General features: G+C 36.0%; 1 protein-coding gene across 2 annotated transcripts in view; it reads left to right on the plus strand.

Annotated features, from left to right (window-relative positions):
* The window catches only part of EMCN (endomucin), a 119,925-nt gene that overhangs the window by 46,066 nt on the left and 49,988 nt on the right, over nt 1–23,871 (plus strand). For both annotated transcript variants that reach the window (XM_038582027.1, XM_038582026.1), the window contains exons 4-5: nt 4,265–4,375; nt 16,374–16,412. In XM_038582027.1, coding sequence (XP_038437955.1) covers nt 4,265–4,375; nt 16,374–16,412 — 150 coding nt within the window. The remainder of the gene's footprint in view (nt 1–4,264; nt 4,376–16,373; nt 16,413–23,871) is intronic.

Here is a 23,871-nt window from a genome sequence, read left to right on the forward strand (position 1 = left end):
CTCCCTTTCTCTCTCTCTCTCTCTCTCTCTCTCCCCTCTCTCTCTCTTGAGCATGTGCACGCTCACTCTCCCTCTCTCAAATAAATAAAAATTAAAAAAAATAAACAAAAAATTTAAAAATTAAAAAGATTAAATATATCCAGATGAAAGGCCATGTTCTTGTGTATAGTGTCCGTTCATTATTAACACCTGAATTTCACAATAACAGTAGATCTTCTGATTTCCGCCTACTCTGACATTCTTTGTCTTACTTTTAGAGTTGATAGGCAAGGTTACCATTTTAGGATCCTCATTGTTAAGTAAAACAATTATTATCTAAATGTTTTAATTGACAGATACATTTCCATATAAAATTTTATGAGGAAGTCAAAATGCCAATATATCAAACAAATTGCATTTGAACTACTTGTTTGAAGCAATGTGGTGGTGATATGTATATGTAGGCAGGGTCGACTTCTACTGCTTCTCTCTCTTACTGCTAACGGTAGTCTGTGAGGCTTCTACACTGAGCCCTTAAGGCTTCAGTAGTACAGTTTAAAATTACTGAAATAAGGTATTTTTATGTTATTTAAATGCCATTCACAATAAAATTTAAGAAGTAATGTGCATTCTACAACCAGAAAACAAACAAAACAACTATTTTATACCCACCATCTGACATGAGTGTAACCCTATTTATAATTGTTACGAACCACAGTTTTCAAAGGGGCAGCTCAAATGTCCCCATAAGCACTGTTGTCAATTATTCACTGATGTGTAAGAACATGTGGATAAATAGGGTGAGTAGATCTGAGAAAATGAAGGAGACAACCCTATTAATATTTGGTTTGGCTCCAAGAAACACTGTTAAACTAGAAAAAAAATCTATTAAACTAGATTTTTTTAGAAGTGGAAAGTCAATATTTACTTATTAATGAAGTCTCTAAGGAAGAACAAAGGCTTAAAAAGAAACATAAATTACTAGATCCTTCTGAGGTCACCAAACTACTGTAAACCACTTGATTTCTTGGGTATATAAGCAAAGAGCCACTGTCAATATAGGTAACACTTTGTACCTGGCCTGGCATCAGTCCCAAATTCCCATATGATCTTCGCTTTATAAACTGAGTTAGAAAATGGATAGATCCTGAAGACACCTAAATACTCTTTCTCACTTTATACCTAGGTTCTAGGTGGTCTAGCAAGAGGGAGGATATTGGTAAATGCACAATTTCAAGGGGCTCTTCATATATACCTTAACCCATCTAAATAATAAGGAAGAGGAAATACAGAATTCACACAGAAATAAAACTCCTTCCTCTTCTTGTCTCTCACTGAGAGCTCTAGTCCTACTTTACCTACACTGACCTCCACCATCACCATTTTTTCTTCAGATTCTTTGGAACTCCATTGTAGCCTGGTTCCATTATCTGAGTGAAGTACTGGAGGAGCTGCAGTCCTGAGCTCTCCTTGTTCAGGTGTTTGGCCTACACCCCCTTATATATATTTTTTCTTGGGCTTAGCATTTGAATGCTAAGATCAGAAAATCTGAAAAAAATCTTAAGAGGCATTTTTCTGGCCTTTGCAGCTGCTTTGATGCATCTCCATAGGACCACTGGTGTAAGTATTTAGGCTCCTCCCAATCTTTCCATGAATGACTCTTTAGTATTACCCCCAGAAGTCACTTAAATGAATCAGGACATTACTTTAATTAAGTTTATCCTAGACTACCTATGTTACCATGGATACGGAATTTCTATGGAGCAGTAAGTAGTCCATAAAATGATCCCTGGAAATGAAGGTCCTTGGGCAATTGCTTTAGAAAAGACTACCCTCTTGGGGTGTCACAATGCATAATAACATTTCTTTTAATTTTAGTAATCCTATCACAAAGACATCCATTTGGCCTTTTTACAATCTGTGTAGTTCCAGTTAATTTGACTACAAAATGTCTTTTCTTAAACATAAAACCAAATTAACATACCACAGTATTAGTATTCTTAGCATATGTTTTAGTAAATGGTAACTTTGTCAAAAAGTCACTTATCCCATATTCTATTTCTGAAGACAAAGGGACCACACAAGCAGCTTTTGCTATGTGCTTTAGATAAAACAATACTGTAATTCAAACTATATAGTTCCAAAGGAAATAAGCTGCTTAATCCCACGCCTTGCAGAATTTTAACTCCACAAACCCTCTCTTTCAAGTCAATTGCCAATTTGTTACAAACACATCTTAAATTCCTAATATAGATAATATATTTATTGCCTCCTCCCAAAACTTTATTTAAAAAATTTAATCATTTTGAAATATACAAAATGAATTTCACATCAATAATTTCAAGGCAATTATAAAACAGCCCCTATCCCTCATTCTACTCTGTTCTAGCCAATGGTTTTCACTTCAGGGTATGGTTTCAGGGAAGGTATTTTCTTTGCTCTTATACTCTGGTATTGATGTGACTTTTCAAGCATCTTGTGTGAAGCTTTTCTTATTCCAAGTCGAATATGGTTTTAAAATTCCTATATTTTATCTTTCATTCACTCTACCTATACCAAAGTTCTAAGACTTAAAAGGGCATGAATTTCACAAATCCTAAAAGTGGAGTCAATATTATTTGATGTCACAATTTCAATTAGTATTTCTCAAGCAAAATAATGTTTGTCATATTCCAATACATATATTACTTAGGCTTACAGTAAGCCTGTAGACCAAAGCAGATACATAGTGTTATCAGGGGGAAAATGGCCAGACAGAAAAACTGAAGGAGAGCAAACAATATAAATTTAAACAACAGATTTAAGATTGGTTTCATTTTTTTCTGAGATGTCAATCACTTCCTGGCAGACATCCAGAATCTACTAAGTACAAACCAAAAGTGCAATTGGGAAAATTTTTCAAACAAGGTGTTAATACGAGACTATGATTTTCATCTCTTAATAAATGTAGGTCACCCATTTTCTTGTCTCTTGAGTCTAGGATTTGAAACATTTCAGTGTACTAGTAAAATTTCAAAATTTATGGCTGTTGCAGCATTTGTCTCCACATCTTTCCTTCTATTTATTTTTTTAGGTCCAGTAGGTATATTTAAAAATACTTTAGTTATCTTTAAAGCATGCAAGATTCCTTCCATTGCCTACAGGACACTGTATAATTAACAACTTGTCCCGAGTTGAGTGTGGGATCTCATTCTCATTCTACCCTCTTCTATGAAGTATAATCCACATCAATAATAGATAATTCTCGAAGCAAACTCTTTGGCATTGTATCCCCAGCTATTCCACTATTCTGCTCTCTTCTTTGTATTTTTCTAATCTTCCAGCTTCCCACATCTTTCTTAACTATATATCCTCTTTTCCATGTCCAAGACTGTTGAATCTGCCTTATGCTAGGAATTTCTTTAGGCCACCAGGATTGCTTTTTCATGGTTTTCTATTTTAACTCAGCAGAAGAATTCTTCACCAAAAATTTCTAAAGAGGAAATCCTGTTCCAGGGTTTTCCAAGAATATGTTTTTGGAGTTACTATAAGAAGCCAAATCTCTATCCCCACATGTCCCTTCATCCTCAAGTGTTGAGTTTCTGCCTTTTGGGTGATCTTTTGTACTTCCATGCTATCGTGAACATCAATATCTATGCTAATAAGATATTTCTTCATTTTCTCAAAGATTTCTCTCTCAATTTGTTACTTCAAGTTCTTTTCTTTGTTGTTAATTTTCCTTCCCCCTCCAAAAAAAATGAACTAAATGCAATTAAAAGTTTATCCTATGGAATTCCTATTATCCCTCTCCTGCTATCTATTCTATCTACCTGAAGATTCTTTCCCAGACAGCATGGGAACCTTGGTACCATCTTCAAGTACTACCACTTCCTTACCACATCCCCTTTCTAGGGTAGCTGAGTAGTTAACTTTTGCATCAGAAAGGCTGGATCCAGATCCTGCTTCTCTCTTACTACAAGTTATGTGACAATAAGGAAATTAACTTTTCTGAGTCTTATACATAAAATTATGATCACAATTATTATTTAATTAATAAGATTACTGTTCTGGTCAAATGAGATAAACTATAGCAGACATGTAGAAGAGTCTACTATGCTTCTGTTTTCTTAACGTGATTAACCAGACACCAAAAGGTAAATGCTAGAATGTCGGCTTTCTAAAACTTGATCAGAAGATTTTCAGTAACTAATATTCAAGTTGTAACTGGATGTTAATATTAATACTAATAAGACTTCTTTTTATTGATTACACCCCTGATGGCTGCTTATTTTTTTTACATAATTAGGAACCACAACCAGTGATGTCATGAAGACTGATTTCACTGGCACAGATGTAACAGTGACAAAGATTCCGCTTTTAAGTGCTACCTTAACATTACAAAGTCCCCAACACAAGAGTAAGTATAAAAATTTATGCTGAAATGTTAAACTTGTGTGGTGGATTGCATTAAACTCAGAATGTTTTCCAGCCCATGACTACCAAAGAACAGTGCCACACCTGTCTTCTCTAATCTCTACCAAATGGGACAACCATCTGGCAACTTGGTTTTGTACCGTGGAATTTTATCCCTCCATAGCCACAAATGGGTGGATGCCAAGAAAAAGTGATTCAAGGCCAACAGTAATCTATGATATTACCTGACACAAAAAATGAGCTTGACAACAAATTAGAAAATTTTATGAAGTGGGGAAAATTCTTAGAAAGAAACAAATTGTTAAAACTGACTCATGAAGATAGGTAATCTGAACAAATAAAAAAACAATTAAAGATATTGCATTGAAAGTCTTATATGGTCCCATAAAGAAAATTTCAAGGAAAATGGCTTCAATTCTGAATTCTACATATTTTCAAAAGAAATGATATCAATTCTTCCCAATCCCTTTCAGGAAGAGGAGGAAGGAATATTACACAAGTCATTATTTGAGGCCAGCATTATCCTGGCACCAAAGCTAGAAAAGAAAAAAAAGAAAAAGCAAGTAAAGAAAACTACAGACCAATACCCTTTATGATTAATCAGGCAACTATCCTTACCAAACTAACTCTGGTAACATATAAAAAGGGATAGAAAACATAAATAAGTGAAGTTTTCCAGGAATGTATGACTGCTTTAATACAAGAAAATCAAGGACAGCAATGCACTCTATTAGTAGAATCAGTAGGTGCAGAAAGAACATTTGACAAAATTTAACCCTCACTTTTATTTAGAGATTTCAATAAACTAGAAATAAAATGTGACTTGCTCAAACTGAAAAGGAAATCTATGAAAAATGTATGTCAAACACCATACTTAATAGTTAAATATTTCATGCTTCGCTCTTAAGATCTTGAACACAGCAAAGATGGCCATTCTCACCACTTCTATTCAAAATTATAACCAAAGGTTCTATGTAGTACAATAAGGTGATGATAGGTACATAAGTAGGTAGGTGAATAGATAGATCCATTACTGCAAATTGGAAAGGAAGAAACAGAAATTTTTCTTAACAAACTACATCATTATGTGGAAAAAATCCACAATAAAAAACTAGAATAGAGTATTTCCTATCACAAGCTATAAAATAAACAAAAATAAATCATATTGTTGTGTTAACAATGACAATCCAAAACTAAAATTAGGGAAATAGTGACATTTATAAAACCATTAGAAAGAATAAAATATTTAGGAATATATTAACAGTGGAAGTACAAGATTTGCATACTGAACTACAAAATATTTTTGTGAGCATTAAATATCTAAATAAATGGAGAGATGCTACATATTCATGGATTGAAAGACTCAATATTTTAAGATGGCAGTTCTCCCCAAGTTGATAAATAATTGATTAATATATTAAATTCAATCCCTATCAGAATCACAGAATCATAGCAAATCATTAGAAATTGGTAAGCTGATCCAAAATAATTTATGGAAATGAAAAAGACCTAGAATAGCCAAAACAGTTTTGTCAAGGGAGAACAAAGTTGGAGGGCTTATACAAGCCAAATTCAAAACTTACTCTAAAGCTATAGTAATTAAGACAGGTGGTTTTGAAATAATATTCATAGTAACACTATTCGTAATAGTCACACTGGAAACAATCCAAATGCCCATTAACTGGTGAGATGGATAATCCATTGGATTTTCTATTTGAAATGGATTTGAAATATTCTAAAACATAGGATATCCATACAATGGACTACTATTCAGCAATTTAAAGGAACAAATTACTGATACAGGTTATAACCTATGAACCCCAAACAATTATGTTCAGTGAAAGAAGTCTGACAAAACATCACATATTGTATGATTCCGTTTATATGAAATGTCCAGAATGGACATTCTTATAGGGACAGAAACCACATAATCTGTTGTCTACAGCTGGAGGTGGAACTGGGGATTGACTGCAGAAGGTCCCACAGGATTTTTTTGTGTTGAAAATGTTCTAAAACTGGCTTGTAGTGATGGTTGCACAACTCCATAAATTTACTGAAAATTATTGACTTGTATACTTAAAATGAGTGCATTTTGTTGTGAGTTTCTTTACAAAGCTTGGTTTAAAAACAAAAGGAAAGAACATGTTAAGCTAGGCCAAACAAATTTCCTTTCTGTGCAATCTGAATGAGAAAACCTAAAGAAAAGGGTGATTAGCTGTGAAACCCAAAGCTCAAGTTTCCAGTAGAGTGAGTCTGAGTGAGTCTGAGCCATGGTGATTCCTGGGCATACCTATGGCATGAGCAAGCAGATGTTATGAGGAAGTAAAATTGCTGGGAAGAATGGAAAGATGAGGAGACCCCCTGAGCAAGACGAAGTTATTGGTGAAAGACAGAGCAGTAGGACCGAGAACTCTGAGCTCAGACAACTTTCTAGCTCCAACCACATCTATCATCAATACAAGCACTTCCCAGTTCCTGGCCTCCGTGATATGAAGTAATCTGTACTTTAAATTAAAATATCCTGGCTTGAAAACCTAGTCAGTCATCTGCCGTAATGGCTTATCACATACCATCCATTATAAACATGTGTTCATAGTCCTTATAAGAAACAGCTATAGATGACTTACAGTCTCCAAGGCTCTTTTTGGGAGATCTCTAAGATAGAAGGAGATGGCAGGTGGGAACTGCAGACGTGCCAGTCCCACTCTTGTCTAGAGACACTATGGGACATCCATTTTCCTATTTTATTGTGATTCTCTTTAGCAGAACATAAAGAAGTTTACATAGAAAGAACCTAATTTCATACCATAACTGAAACTATTGATTTTATTTAATGGGAGCATCACCACAGAGAAGAATTTAAAGAGCAGGGTCTTTTCTTCTTCATATGTAAGACATTTCCTTGTGGCAGTGTTTTAGCTTCTGGTAAGTTAAAGTTAGTTTTTAGTCCAAATATATCTGAAAGGCACCTTTAGCAGACCAAAATCCTATCCATTTCATACTATGATTGTCCCAAATATAAACAAGAATAAAAGAAAATTTCCATCTTCAAAATGTATAGCAGTTGAAGGTTAAACTCAAATAATTTGTATTCTACCCTAATACCCACTCATTAAGTGACTGATTAGGAATGTCATTCAGGGACCATGGTTTATTAAATTAGCACTTATACAGAAGTGTGTGGTCAGCCCCATGAGTCGGTTAAGATTCTCAGTTTTACTTTGATTTAGGCAGTAAAATGCCTACTGCGTCTCTGCTAGATGACTATTATATTTATTTAGCTTCTACATGCAGCATTGAAGTGCATGTACTTTCTTCTAAGTAATTCTTCTTAAATATACCCACAAAGCCATTTCTTGAAAACTAAGTCACCCTGGAAAGCAAGATATTGAAATAAGGGTGTTTATAGGAACCCTTTGCACTTGCCATTTGATTAAGCAGTTCTATACTAGTCCTTTAGATATTTGGTTTTAAACCCATTTTGGGGGGTAGCCATTCTTCCCCACAGCTCTCTGGTTCCTCAAGGTAAATCCTACTTAGTACGGAATCCACTTGATATAATGAGTTTGCACAGATTTCTATTTGTGTCTAATGAAACCAGGAGCAAGCCCAGATTCCTGGTTAGCAGAGTAATGTTCCCTTTCCATCTCTACCCATCACACACATAAACGTTCATAATTAGAAAAGCCAAGGCAGAGAGATGGAAGGAGAACAAGGCAATCTACTGGTAGGGGAAGGTTGAACAGTGGAAGCTTCATCTCCCCCTTAAATACATGGCAATGGGCCCTTTGATAGTAACTATCAAATACAAGCAGTGTGAGTATGCCGTCTCAAGTGCAGATTTGACTTAAAGAAGAGAAGAGTGGGACACCTGGGTGGCTTAGTGGTTGAGTGCCTGCCTTCAGCTCAGGTCCTAATCCCGGGATTCTGGGATGGAATCCTGCATCAGACTCCCCATGGGGAACCTGATTCTCTCGCTGCCTATGTCTCTGCTTCTCTGTGATTCTCATGAATAAATAAAAAATTTTTAAAAATTAAACAAATAATGTAGAGAAGAGTTAGTGAGGTTTATTGCTTTACTCCCTAGAAAGGAAGGATGTAGGGGTGCTTGGGAGCTCAGTTGTTTAAGCATCTGCCTCTTGGCTCAGGTCATTATCTCTGGGTCTTGGATCAAATACTGAGCACCAGGTTGGGCTCCTTGCTCAGCAGGGAACCTGCTTCTCCCTCTGCCCCTCCTCCTGTTCGTGTGTCTTTTTCTTTAAATATTTATTTATTTATTTGAGAGAGAGAGAGAGTGAGTGGGAGGATTAGAAGGAGAAGGAATGAGAGAATGTCAAGTAGACTACGAGCTGAGTGTAGAGCCCCACTCGGGATCAATTGCAGGACCCTGAGATCATGACCTGAGCCAAAACCAAGAGCCAGCTGCCTAACAGACTGACCACTGAGGCATGCCTCATTTCCTGTTCTCTTAAATTTCTGTGTATTTCTCCTATTTAACTATTTCATTCTGCCTTAGAGAAGACATGTTCCTAGAATCTTAGAATTTTAAAGATAGAAATTGTCACTAATTTAGTGCTCTGACTTTACAGTTAAATACATGAGGGCCCATTGAATTCATTAATAAATTAGTTTATTCACTGCAAGTCTTTTGGAGGGCATCTGTGTGCCTGGCATGCCTCTTAGCTTCTGGGGATGGCCAACAATCCCTCATATTCCTTGGCTTGTTGATGCACCCCCTTTAATCTCTATCTTCACCTGGACTTTGTCTCTCCTCTTCTCTCCATGGGTTCTCTTCTTATATGGGTATCTGGAGTTATCAAAATCTTTAGCTTAGTTACAATTGCAAGGACCTGTTCCAATAAGGTCATATTCACAGGTTCCTGGTGCACATGTTTTTAGGGACAGGGGCTCACCATTTAACCTGCTCCAGACCAGATCTTGAACTACCTTTGCCACACCCAGATTCTGTCATCCATGCATTTGTCCTTGTCTATGTCCAAGATTACCTCTTTGAGCACTGAGAGGTGATTCAAAGGAAATGTCAATCACAGGAGTCTCTGCTCTCCAACACAGCTAAACTATAGAGGGATCGCATGTAAAACTGTTGTACAAGTACAAAACATCCCCTCTTCCTGAGTCCCATTTCTGCTAAGGGCTTGAAAATGTGTGGCATCGTCTCTCACTTCTTTTTTTCATTCCCATCACTGGCACATCTCGTTGGTTTCTGAGGAGGCAAGAGACAAGGAAGAGAAAAATGGAGAGGAGAAAGCAAAATAGTGCTTTTCTTGCTGACAATTTAGTGATTCAGGTATCTGTAACCAAATGTCAAAGCAGGCACGGTGCACACTGTAAGAGATTGGCCAGAAAGGGTGAACTATCGCTTTCTCTCTCTTGTGAATTCTCACTTGGCTGAGGAAAGAATGTGGAATAAGATGAGAGGTAGAAGGCAAATTGAGATGGGCAATATGCCAATGCATTACTGAGCAAGGAGTTGGTAGAAACACCTCTAAGAGTTTTGCCAAGAAAGATTTTTTGCTACCTCAGCATATACAATATTACTGACTTAAAATCTGAAGGGAAAATCTGGCTTTTGTCAAGTAGAAATGAATAATATCTATAAGTCATCAGTAAGTTATTAAGTAAGAGTTAATAACATTTATCTTTAGTAACTAGTCAAATAGGTATCCTTCTTGTATAATTTATACTAGATCAATATGGAATTTATTTTTACACAAAAAGCATAGATAATTGTGCAATAACCAAACAGACATTTTACGTATACTAGGGACTGAACATGAGAATGGCCAATGCCTAAACCCTGCTTTTTAAGGCATAAACCCTTCATAGAATATAAATTAGGCACCTTGGGATGCCTGGGTGGCTCAGTGGTTGAGCGTCTGCCTTCGGCTCTGGATGGGATCCTGGGATTCTGGGATCGAGTCCCACATCAAGCTCCCTACAAGGACCCTGCTTCTCCCTCTGCCTATCTCTGTCTTCTCTCTGTCTCTCCTGAATAAATAAATAAAATCTTTAAAAAAAATTAGGCATCTCAATCATGCCAAGAGGAAGTTAGCTTATTGATTCTGAAGCGTGATTCTGAAACGAGATGGCTTGGTTCAAATAGTAGCACAATCATTTATTTGTACTGTGGCCTTTGGCAAGCTATTAAACTTTTCTGTGCCTCAGTTTCCTCATCTGTAAAATAGCCATAAGATTACAACCTTATGGGATTCTTGTGAAGAGTAAAAGATAAAATATACAGAGCTTAAAGCAGTGTCTGGGAAGTAAACACAACAAATGTTAGCTATCATTTTATTAATAACAATCTTTTTTAAGATTTTATTTATTTATTCATGAGGTGGACACAGAGAGAAAGGCAGAGATATAGGCAGAGGAAGAAGCAGGGTCCCTGTGGGGAACCTGATGCAGGACTCGATCCCGGATCACACCCTGAGCTGAAGGCAGATACTCAACCACTGCCACCCAGGTGTCCCTTAATAACAATTCTTATACAAGCAGGCAAAGTTAATATTTATCACATCAGTTTCACAAACAAGGAAACAGGTTCAGAAAGACTAAATGACTTGGCTAGGGTTAAATTGAAAGGATGAAATTAAAGCACTGTTTTTCTACCACACTTGTTCTCATTACAACTATTTTACATAAAGTATCTAAAGGTAGTAGAAAACAACTTGCTTTTAATTGGGTGTATCATCTGCTTGACAAGTAAGTGTTCAATAATTATAACACAAATTGGCTGACTGGCTGGCTCCCCGAACATAAGCCTGTGATTCTAAGAAAGGTGATTCTCTCACTGTCACCCACCAGGCCAGATTTATTCTTGACTGTGGTTTTTCTCATCCTGCCCTCCTTGTTTGCATGATTCTATTCCTTCTTCCCCCCTTCTTTCCTTCAACTGTTTCTTCTTCTTCTTCTTTTTTTTTTTTTTCAACTGTTTCTTCTGATTCTACAAATCCATCAAGGGCCTCTACAAGACTTTACCTCAATGTTTCCCACAACTTAATGAGTGTCATGAGATATGTGAATCATTGGCACTATTATTTATTTAGTGCTTTCTTTAAATTGATGCACTTTTTCTTCTTAAATTTACTTGAAAAGAAAACTATCATAAATGAAAAAACTGTTTCACTAGCTGTCAGCAGGAACAGTAAAGTCACCAATATAAACAAAATATAATTAAATTATAGCTTGATTTTGTTGCTTGCCAAAGGCTTTTAGTTTGAGACGTGTTCGTTCTTGTTTAAAAAAAAATAAATCAAGATAAGCACAATAGATATTAATGACACATTTGCATTAAATTGTAATTTTGAAGGCTCCTCATTGAAATAAATAAACTGGAAGAAGGCTAAGTAGCAAATAACTTTCTCATTGAATGTTTCAATTTTATTTAATGTCACTTTCCAGTACTGCCATATGGAACCTCTCATGCAATGCTATGCATTTCATCCTTTGGAAAACAGTAATTTATCAGGTCACTCAGCTTCATTATTTCTTTTGCGAGTTGCACCATGTCACTTATTTGGGAACTTAGCCAGAACATTTCTTAAATGATATTTAAGTTGTTTGTATCATTTATCTTGGGCGGATACAAAAGGAATTCTCAGGATAACACAATCTTAGTCGCACATAAGTCATGGTTTAGCCAAACCAGAAATACAAATTGACCCTTGACCTACATGAGAGGTGTTGACTCCCATGAGCAGTAGAAAGGTGCTGACTCCCTGAGCAGTAGAAAGTCCATGTAGAACTTTTGACCTCCCCAAAAGTTAATTACTAAGAGCCTTCTGTTGACCTTACAAGCAACATAAACCATTGATTAACATGTTTTGTGTGTCATATACTATAACCTCATAATGAAGAAATCTAGAGAAAATAAAATGTTATTAAGGAAAGCATAAGAATGAGAAAATACATTTAAAATACTATACTGTATAGAAAAAATTTGTGTATAAGAGGGTCCACACATTTCAAATCTGTGTTGTTCAGGGGTCAACTGTTTTATAACAGACTTGGCCAATGCCATATATATAAGTGAATGATAAGAAAAACTTGAATTGGTTATAGTAAATTATTTTTAGGCAAATCAATAAATAATTATATATGGAATATATATATGGGAATGGCTGTATATATTCTTTCTCTTTTCCTGTTAATAATATGTTCTACACATAACCATATACAGTTATATATGCATATATAGATAGGAATGCAATATCCTTTGTAAGTTGATATTTAGCAAAGTTATTTATTGTATTGCTGTTTAAGCTTTCTGTTTTAAAAGCTAATTGAGTAGGAATTCCTAGGTGGCTCAGTGGTTCCTTCAGCTCAGGTCTTGATCCCAGGGTCCTGGGATCAGTTCTACATCAGGCTCCCTACAAGGTACCTGCTTCTCCCTCTGCCTATGTTTCTGTCTCTCTCTCTCTTCGTCTCTCATGAATGCATAAATAAGATCTTAAGAATAAATAAATATTTCTTCTCTCTTCCCTTATATTCCCTTTCACTATTATTTATATTCCCCAAATGAATGAGAACATATAATGTTTGTCCTTCACCGACTGACTTACTTCACTCAGCATAATACCCTCCAGTTCCATCCACGTTGAAGCAAATGGTGGGTATTTGTCATTTCTAATAGCTGAGTAATATTCCATTGTATACATAAACCACATCTTCTTTATCCATTCATCTTTCGTTGGACACCAAGGCTCCTTCCACAGTTTGGCTATCGTGGCCATTGCTGCTATAAAAGACTGCTAATTCTGGGAAACGAACTAGGGGTGGTAGAAGGGGAGGAGGGCGGAGGGTGGGAGTGAATGGGTGACGGGCACTGGGGGTTATTCTGTATGTTAGTAAATTGAACACCAATAAAAAATAAATTAAAAAAAAAAGAATAAATAAATACTAATTGAGTAAAGTTTAGCTTTAGATTAATGTGGATGAAACTTTAGAAATTTAGAAGTTCGTTTGCATTTCATAAGACTTCCAGAATCAAACACAATGCACAGATTTTAAGTTGCCAACCACCCTAAGGTTTTGGTCTTTACTAAATATCTAAGTTTGAGAATAGCTTAACAGAATGCACTACACTCATTTGCTGTCTGATTTTATTCACTTTATTATAGATCAGAGCTTAGACTTTCCTCAAAACATGTGCTTTATGAAAGTTATAAGTAAAACTCAGGAATAATCTCAAATATCTTCACATTTCATTAATTCACACTTAAACCATGTTCCATAGCATTCATCTTTATTAAGCTTTTATATCGACGAACTGAGTTAAAATTTGAAATGCCAAATGAAAACATTTTATTGTCTTCAAAATAATATTTCTGATTTCAGACCAAAAAAATATATACATATATATGCACACCAGTTTTGATTAAATATTTAAGATTTGAGCAGAATTTTGTCCTCAGAATAACAATATATGCATTAACATATAAAAGTCTGGATTTCTGAGTACACTCAATATAAGGGTTTTGAATTGGTATATATTATTATTTTTTTAAGATTCAGCTAAACCTTAAGGCATAGTTATTTTTCTTTAAATAACATGTCCCTCTAAAATTATTATGCATTTCTAAAGGTTGATAAAAAAAACCCTCAAAGAATAGTCAGAAGGTTTTGTCTGATACAAGTTTAAAATTTTTTCACTCTTAATGAAGTCTATCAGCAAGAAAGGTTATGACCTGATATTAATAGCAAGAGGAACAAAGGGTTTTGATTTTCTTTGTATCCTAATTCTCTAGCAGCTGATAAATATTTTAAGTGCATCTTCCATATCCAGCATTATTCATGTTCAAAAGTATTTTAACTAGTTATCAAAATAGAAATTAATTACATAGGCTTTCCTTGCAGAGTAGTTTATTGGATTGAAAAGCTGTCTTTTTTAGGAGAAGAGGATGGACATTAGAATGGACAGACTTGATTTATAGTCATTGTCTCCATCTTGAGAAAGTAGTTTCACTTTTCTCAGCTAATATTTGTAGATCTGTGGAGAGGGAATGGAATGATGTCTTCCATGCAGACATCAGCAAATAATATATAGAACTGATCAAAAGAGTTTCCTTTAAAAATAGTAGCTATCATTATCCAACTAGCAGTTTTAAATAAAATCTTTCTTTTTCCTTGAAAATTGAATTCAGGAAAGTAGAATTTGTCTTATTTATTATTATTCTTATTTTCTATCCTCATTCATTCCATGTTTTTACTAGAGACCTGGTGGTAGGTACTGGAATTGTGGCTTTGAATAAAACAAGTAATCTCTGTCCTCACAGAACTACATTCCACTGACAACAAACACACTAAAAATAATAATAATAAATAAATAAATGTTGCTATAGTAATAAAAGTACTGTTGAGCAAATGAAGCCAAGTGGTAGACTGGTTTGAAGAGAAAGAAGGAAACCACTGTAGGTGAGGTTGTTGAAGAGACATCTGAGCAGAGTCATGAAAGATAGAAGGAAACCAGAGTATAGGCTGGGAGGACCAAGGCATAGGGAAGAGCAAGCAGAGAAGCCCAAAGCAGGAATGACCCCATGATGTTATTTACCAGAGTGAAATGATTAGAAACAAAATGGGGAGCAAGGCAAGGGGCCATAGCCTATAAAGACTTACCAGCCACAGTGAAAGGAATAGGGAACCATTAGATCAGTGAAGTTTAAATTTAAATAGATTTTTCTACGTGGTATTGAAGGGAGAGAGATGAATACTAGATGAACAGCAGCCAATTAAGTAGTGAGTATACTTGGAATATATTTTGAACCTAGAGCCCATAGGGGTGAAAAAACGGAGAATCAAGAAAGGCCACTACTTTTTGGTTTGTGCAGCCGGGGGACAATTGTACCATGCCCTGAACCAAGAAAGCACAAGAAGAGGCAGGTATCAGTCAGGAGTTCTGTTTTAAGCATCTTTAACTTAGAGATGCTGATAGACAGTCAAGTGAACACACAAAGAAGGCAAATGGATTTTTTTTTTTTTTTGAGAGAGAGAGAGAGACAGAGAGAGAAAATGAGCATGCACAGGGGCAGAGGGGCAGTGAGAGAGGGAATCTTAAGCGGACTCCACATCCAGCACAGAGCCCAACCTGGGGCTCCATCTCACTACCCTGAGATCACGACCTGAGCAGAAATCAAGAGCCAGAGGCTTAACCTGAACTGAACCACCCAGTTTCACTGGAAAATGGATATTTTAAACTATCATTAGTGGGCTTCTCTTTGTTTTAAAATCATTTTCTATATTTTTCACACGATAGATTTTACTCATGGTGCATATACTCAGTTGTTGAAGTGATCTTTGATTATAATTTTCTCAAGTAATTTTACTGTAGAAAGCTCATCTGAATCATATTTACTTTAAAGGAAATCCCTAGGTTTGAGAGGTATCTGTCTGAACTTTCCTGAAACTTTCTTAGGTCAGGAGAGGTGTCATACCTTAGTGGCACTATGACACATGGCAGTGCCACTCAACAAGCCCCTTCCAAAGGAACTGTAGTTGTCTGCATCATCCTGGTTTATTAAGGATGTGAAGTTGGACCAGAAGCTCTAAAACAGGATTCAGCAAACTATGGCCCACAGGCCCAATCCAGCCTCCCACCTATTTTTCTAACTAGAACTTCTTTGGAATACAGCCATACCTACTCTTTAGGTATTATGTGTGCTATATTCACACTGCAATAGCAAAGTTGAATAGTTGCTCCAAGAGACTTATGACCCACCAAGCCTAAAACTTTATTGTTTGGCCCTTTAAGAAAAAATAGGCTGAGTTTGCTCTTAAGTTTTTCTAATCATGCTCTTAAGTTTTTCTAATCATGAAGCCTGTGTGATTTTATGATTTGAAGAAAACTGAATTAGAAATGAAGTAGGATCTATATCCATTTACTACCCATAACAATTGTCATAGTAGATCTGATATCCAATATCTACCTTTAGTGATTTTCTTTTCCTTTCTTTCCTCTAAAGCTGAGAATCAGAGTTTGATCAAGTCAAAAGAAACACCAGGTAAGTTAATTTTTTTCTCTCTGAGAGTATTCATGAATAAAATCCCCAAACTGAGATAAAGGAGATCAGTCAGTGTGAGGGCAGGGAGAAATAGTACAAAGGAAAATAAAAATATGACATGGCAACTAAAATATTTAGGAGAATCTGAATTTAAAAAAAAAAAAAGCAGACCATAACAGTGGATGTGCCGGAATGCTCTGTGGCAAGATTGAGTGGAACCAGCCCTGGTAAATGCATGAAGCCTGTGGACATGTCTTCTGCCCCAAACCTGCTGTTCCTGGTCTGTTTTGGGGACTGATCTGTCCTCTCACAGAAGTATAGTATGTCTGTGACTCTCTTCTCTGTGCTTCCCCTCATAGCCTGATCCTGGCAGCCTGAAAGTCGATGTTATAAGCTACAGTTAATAGCCTAAAATATTATCACGCCAAAAAGTACTCATGTTTTGTTATCCTAGGTTTAAACTGAATAAATTGAGGGTAATGTCACAATAGAAATTGAAAAAGATCATTGGGCTGGGGAAAATGGTACCATTGAGTTTTTCTGTTGTTTTGAAATCGTAACTACTTGGGAGACTTTTATCTTTCTACATCCTACCTCGTACTTTTATAAATGACAAATCTCTTAGGTTCTCAATCTTGGTCAGTTCTGGTATACATAAAAATGAGAAATATATGAAATAAACTTAGAAAATCTTGTAACTTAAAAAAGTCAGAAAAATAAAGCCATGAAAATTATGACCAACTTCATTTTCATAGCAATAGACTAATCATCATAGTCTACCTTCTGCATCATGTGTTCGAGAAACTCAAAATTGAAATGATTATGCTGTTGACTTTTAATTAGTAATCTTCTATGCAATATATCTCATGAATAAAGAAGTTATTTTTATATCAATTCTCTTTATTTCACCTCATCACTATATTTTTTTATTCTTTTCATTTACATAGTCTAGAAATACACTAGAAAAAGCACTGGGAAAAACAAACCAAACCAACCAAACCAAAACAAAACAAAAACAGTGCATCCAAGCAAATAAGGCAGCTTTGCATTGAATGATGGTTTGCACTGTTCTGGAGAAGTCCTTACTTTATGCTTCATGGACTGGTTATCCAGAGGAAGTTACAGATGGAAGAAAATTGAGAAGCTGCCAAAATCAATAGCTCCTTTAAGGGGGGATTGAAGCATTCTTTAAGAGATAAATTACAAAATGCCAGGTCTAACTATAGTTGATTTTTAACTATAATAAAAAGTCCATTTACATTATTTAAATTTTGAGTTATAGAAATTAATTCCTCTAAGACAGATAATAAACACATCATTGATTTGAACAGTGGATTAAAAAGAAGTGAAACTGATTTTATAAACTATGAGAAAAGTCAGTCTTTAACTTCTGTGATACATGTTCTGGGTAAACACTAAATCCAGACTCACTCAAAAAAAAAAAAAGCGTAATGACAAAGTAGCCATTATACATCTGTTGACAACTGTAATCATTTGTCCAGTAATTTGTTTATTATCAAAGATGGTCAAATATCAAATCTGTGAAAGACACACATAGGACCAAGAATAGGCATATTATAGAAAGAAAGAAATAATTAGCATTTCTTTTTTAAGTAGAAGTTGAGGTAAAATCCTAGCCCACAGAAGTATTATTAGCACTGCTTCCTTTTCATAAATATGAGCTAATATGCATTTAGCCTTTCATTACATCATATATAGTTCTCACATTTGGCAATTTCTTTCATTTTCTTGGAAAAATTATGTTTTTACCACTGACTCCAAAAAATATTATTAAGGGTATAGAAATTGATGATTGTTTTACATAAAAATTTGGGGGGGAATTCAAAATAAGTAAAAGCAACTATAAATAAAGTATCAATTATAAGAAATTATACATAGATATGATGTCTAACAGTATATAAAAAAGAAAGCTAATCATAGAAATAGGGAAATGATTGATCAAGGTCTGAAGATATGTCCATATATTCCATTCAATTGAGGATAGGTAGTATGAGTGGATAGTTGTATTTAACAATGCAAGGCATGAAGAATTTATGCCCAATGTCTGAAGTATGTGGGAAAGACAAACTTCAACCATCCACTGTAGCATATATAGCAAGACCACAAATTTAGTCTAAACTTAGTCTAAATACACAGAACCATATATTCAACCAACCACCACTAGCCCAGGCATTTAATAAATAGTCCTTTTGTTCCATTACATGTGACACTACCTAAGAGTTATGAGTGATACATGGAGCCGGCCATTAAGGGTTACCAAGGAAGACTAGTTAGCATGGTAAAAACCAAAAAAAAAAAAATAAAATAAAAATAAAAATAAAAACCACACACAAAACTGTAATAACTCTAGTAGCCATATAGGTCTACAATGATGTGTCATAGACTAATTTCAAACTTCTTAACCTTAGGTTAAGATTGCAGGAGGGCAGATCCCCCCCCCCCCACCCGCCCACCCCCACCCCCCCCCACCCCCCCCCCCACCCCCCCCCCACCCGCCTTTAGCAGTGCTTGTGTTATGTATCAGATTTAGGAAAGCAGTTTAAGGAAGAGGAGGAAAAGACTCACAAAAGAAATGACTCTCTAGCTTCCAGCCTACTCATTTTTCTAGCTCTGAGTTCAGAGCTAATGAGGAAATGCAAAGAAAAAGTGATGCAAGGCTATTTATTCCCTAGAGATAAACGCAGGAATCATATGGCCTTCACAACAATTTTAAGCAATGATGGAATTCACTTTTCTTCAGCCTTATCATTTTTCCACAGACAAGCAGAGCTAATAATGTGTCCTTGAAAATGAGACTCTTGATTTCTTTGATACAAGACTTTAGATTTGAAGAAAAATGGACCAATGTGCCTCAGTGTATTGGGAAAGAAATAAACCATTTGCCCTCAATTTTCTGGAAAATACAACTATATTACTCAGAGTTCTCCAGAGAAACTATATATATATCTATGCATAAGATTTATTATAAGGAATTGGCTCATGTATTTTGAAAGCTGAGAAGTCCCAAGATCTGCAGCCAGCAGGCTGGAAGCCTGGAGACCCAGGAGAGTGTATTGTGTAGTTCCAGTCCAAGGCCTGAGAACCAAAAAAGCCAATGGTGTAAGTTCCAGACTGAAAGCCAGAAGGCTGGGGACCCAGAAAGAGCCAATATTTCAATTTGAGTCCAAATGCAAGGAAAGATCAATGTCCCAGTTCAAGGCAACCAGGCAGGAAGAGTTTATTCTTTACTCCTTACTTCTTACTGAAGGAGAGTCAGCCTGTTTATTCCATTCAGGTCTTCAACTGATTGGATGAGAGCCATCCACATCGGAGGGCAATCTGCTTTACTTTATTCAGTCTACTGATTCACATGTTAATATCATCCAAAAAATACACTCACAGACACATCCAGACTAATGCTTGGCCAAATATCTGGGAATCCTATGGCCAAGTCAAGTTGACATATAAAATTAATCATTGCAACAACATTCCAATCACAAGTGATCAGCACAACTTGTGAACGATTTCATTGTAACCATCTTCTTTACTTTAACTGTGTTTCACAACCTCAATTGCATTATAGACATTAATTTTTATGGGAAATTTGAAGCCAGAACAGACATTACAGGTCTTACCAAACCTGACCACTGACCTTTGGAAAGGAGAATGCTCCATCCTGGCATTTTCATTGTGCTCAACATTCTATGTAATGGCTGAGAGTTGGTTGCTGACCTCTAGGAATTCATATGATGTGAAGCATCAGTCCTTTTATACAGAAGGTTACTTATCTGAGTATTTTAACTTTGAATGACAGAATCTTGACACAATGGTTCAGTTGGAATCCATTCAAGCTAGAAATACACCTGTAGCAAAGCAATATCTAGAGGTTTATTGTTTCTTTTTAACTTGGAAATTTTGTAATGTTTAAAAGATTAGTTGAGAATAAAAGGAGTCACTAATGGAAGATGTCAATATTGATGTGGTAGGGTCTGCCATAAACTTATGATTTATTGGGTATAGCTAAGTGATTTCTCCTCTAGTTCAAGAAATGGGCTGAGTCTCCAGGAGAGGCTTGTGCCTCTGTAGTCTACATGGAAGGTCATAAGAACTTACAGTCTCAACTGATTAGCTACCCAGCATCCACTTTAAGAACCAATAAACTTCAATGTTAATACTAATGGTATGTACCTTATAAACTCTACGGTGTGCTTTATTTGATATATTAGGACTAATTCTCTCTGTCTCCTTGTATGTATCTGCATGGTCTGGTTTGGCCTCTTGAAGGAAGGTGTTTATGGTTTGCCTTGATGGAAAGAAGCTTGTCTGGATTGGGGTCTAAATTGAAAGAGGCTATGTTTTATGTGACAAGAATAAGAGGCATGGGGATCCCTGGGTGGCGCAGCGGTTTGGCGCCTGCCTTTGGCCCAGGGCGCGATCCTGGAGACCCGGGATCGAATCCCACATCGGGCTCTCAGTGCATGGAGCCTGCTTCTCCTCTCTGCCTGTGTCTCTGCCTCTCTCTCTCTCTCTCTCTGTGTGACTATCATAAATAAATAAAAAAATTAAAAAAAAATTAAAAAAAAAAAGAATAAGAGGCATGAAGTTGTAACTCATTCCTGCTGACATGCAGCAGCAGGCAACATAAAGTCATGTTTGACAGCACAGACTCTAGAGCCTGCATTCAAATCCTGATTCTGCTACCTACTTGCTGTGTGACCTTGGGCAAATTATTTAATCTCGCTGGGCTTCAGTTTCCACTTTGTAAAATGCAAATATTTACAATGAAATAATTGAATGAGTTAATATTTGTAAAACATTTAGAATAGTGCCCAACACATAGAATTCCAAAAGGGTTTGAAAATAAAAATCCTATTTAATGTTTTCATGCCCATATTTTGAAATGCTTACCCTCATATTCTCAGAAAGCATAATGCTAACACAGTTACATACTGTAAAACTTTCCAGTGTGTTCAGGTCATATTATCCAGATTGTGAATTTAAGGTAAGATAATGTATCTGTGTTAGGAGAAGGGTAAGAACATTCTAAACCTTTAGAATGCTGAGAAAATACTTCATTGATTTCATTGATAATGGTACCATCAACAAGTAAGATGAACTTAACTCACTTAAAATTTGTTGATTTCATGATATACTGAAAAGGGAAGAGAAAGACTTCTGAGTCTTACTAGGTTTACATCTTAGTTCTACTTACTGTCAGATGTATTACCTTGTGTCTCCAAGTCACAATATCTCTCATGTTTAAAACACAATATTAAAAATGTTTCAGAATAAGATGATTAACACAGTGCCTCATTCATTCTTTGTATATTGTATACAATATGTATATTGTATAATTTCCAGCTTTCTGAAAATTAATAACTATTCATATTCAAATCACAAAAAATACATCTTTCTTCAATATGTAATTCTACAAAGTTACATAAAGTAAATAAATCTGCATTCACAGTTATCACTGGGTTAGCAGATTCTGTTACCCAAGGTTAGTCACATTGATAACTCAAAGCAAAGGGAAGAAATTTGAGATAAAACTCTTTTTTTTTTTTTTTTTGCATTGTTTTAAGAGTACACCAAAGTCAGGGCCCCTGGGTGGTTTAGCTGGTTAAATGTTTAGCTTCAGCTCATGTCATGATCTTGGGGTCCTGGGATAGAGCCTCACGTTGGGGCTCAGCAGGGAGTCTGCTTCTCTCTCTCTCCCTGTCCCTACCCCATCTTGTGCACATGCACACTCTCTCTCAAATAAGTAAATAAGATATTTTTTAAAAAGTATAGCAAGGTCAGAAAGGTAAGTTCTGATGAGAACAGATAACTTTCCTTTCGATATTTTGCCCATTAAGTAGACAGGGCATGCCGTCATAGGTGAAAATACATTCTAGCTATGACAAAATCTTGATTGAAAGGAACCTTGACAAGAATCCAGAGTCTTAAAGCTAGAAGAGACATCAGGGATCATATCAGCATATCCGCCCAACCCCGACCAAAACACAGAATGGCACCAACTATACTTGTAGCATTTGTTGTCTGAACCCTTATATGCCAATTACTTATAGAATAAGCCATTTTTCTCTGATAATAAAGCCTAGAGTAGACTGCCTTTCTTTCCCTGAGTGTCAAGATGCTCAGAATCAATTCTTACAAGAATATCAGAAACTGTATTAATGTTTGGCATTAACTCTTAGAAGGAGCCTGTTTGTTTCATCCATTTGCATTGGTTCTAATTTCCTATTTCTATTGTATTCAACTTGTGGTATAAATCATTGCTTAAGCCCACAGATCCTTTTTGTTAAGAGTTAGCTCATAAGTAAAATTCAATAAGCAATAACAGAGTCTCTCTTATTTTAATCCCTGACATATTGTTTTGCCTTATTCTTTATTTCTTGTTTCACATCTGTCTGCTTTGGGCTATGCTCCCCACCTCCTACTAGAATGTATGTTCCTTAAATGCAATAACTACCTCTTTTCCTCTATTTCTTTCAATGTCTCCTGTTGGACTGGTGTAGGTATCTATTTTTTTTCTTATAGTAGAATGAATGAAAATATTAATAGTACAATGATCTTAAGCATATTCCCGTCCAAATATGAAGACACAAAAGGTATGCTCATTAATTCATGTCATCTTTAACATTAGTGACTTCTGCCAAAAAGTTTCTTTATCTATAAAGCAAACACTTATGGACTCTACTTCCGGACACTGGACACTGTCCTAACATTTGGGAAACATCAATGAGCAAAATATTATCCTTTCCCTCAAAGGTCTTAGATGAGAAAGATAGAATGCACAGCGGTGTAGGAAAGAGGGATCACAAGTGCCAGAGAGGTGAAGAAAGGTGGGGACCAGTTTGCAGGACTGAAAAAGGTGGTCAAGGTAAGCTTTCCTAAAAGGATTTTAATAAATACAAGGAAGTGAGCAAACCAACACGTGGAGGAAGAGCACCCAGGCAGAGCTAGAACATGAGGAGAGGCCCTGTGTGTTGCATTGCCTGCGCTGAGGAAGTGGGGCAGGACATTTGCCTAGGCAGATTGCCTAGGGTTTGGAGAGTTATCACAAGGACTTTGGCTTTTTTATAAGTGGAATGGGGAATGTTGGGCATCTTGAGAAAGTAGTGACATGATATGACTCATATTTTATGAATATAAATCTGAGAGCTAAGGAGAAGACTGTCAGATGAAGCAAAGATACTTTGGAAATTTTCCAGGATAGAGATGATGTTAGCTTAGACCAGGGTAGTCACAGGGTAGGTCGCATGAAGTCCCCAAATTCTGTTTATATTTCAGAAGTGATACCAATAGATATTCCTAGTGATCCTGCATGTGGGATAGGATGGAAAGATGGGGGCAAAAATAACCATGAGGTCTTTGGATTGAAGGGTTGGAAGGACTGATTGCCAGATGGGAAGGCTGCAGATAAAGCAGAAGTTCAAGTTTGGACATGTTGAATTTA

Source organism: Canis lupus, chromosome 32 (assembly GCF_011100685.1).
Source record: "Canis lupus familiaris isolate Mischka breed German Shepherd chromosome 32, alternate assembly UU_Cfam_GSD_1.0, whole genome shotgun sequence".
NCBI classification, from domain to species: Eukaryota; Metazoa; Chordata; class Mammalia; order Carnivora; family Canidae; genus Canis; species Canis lupus.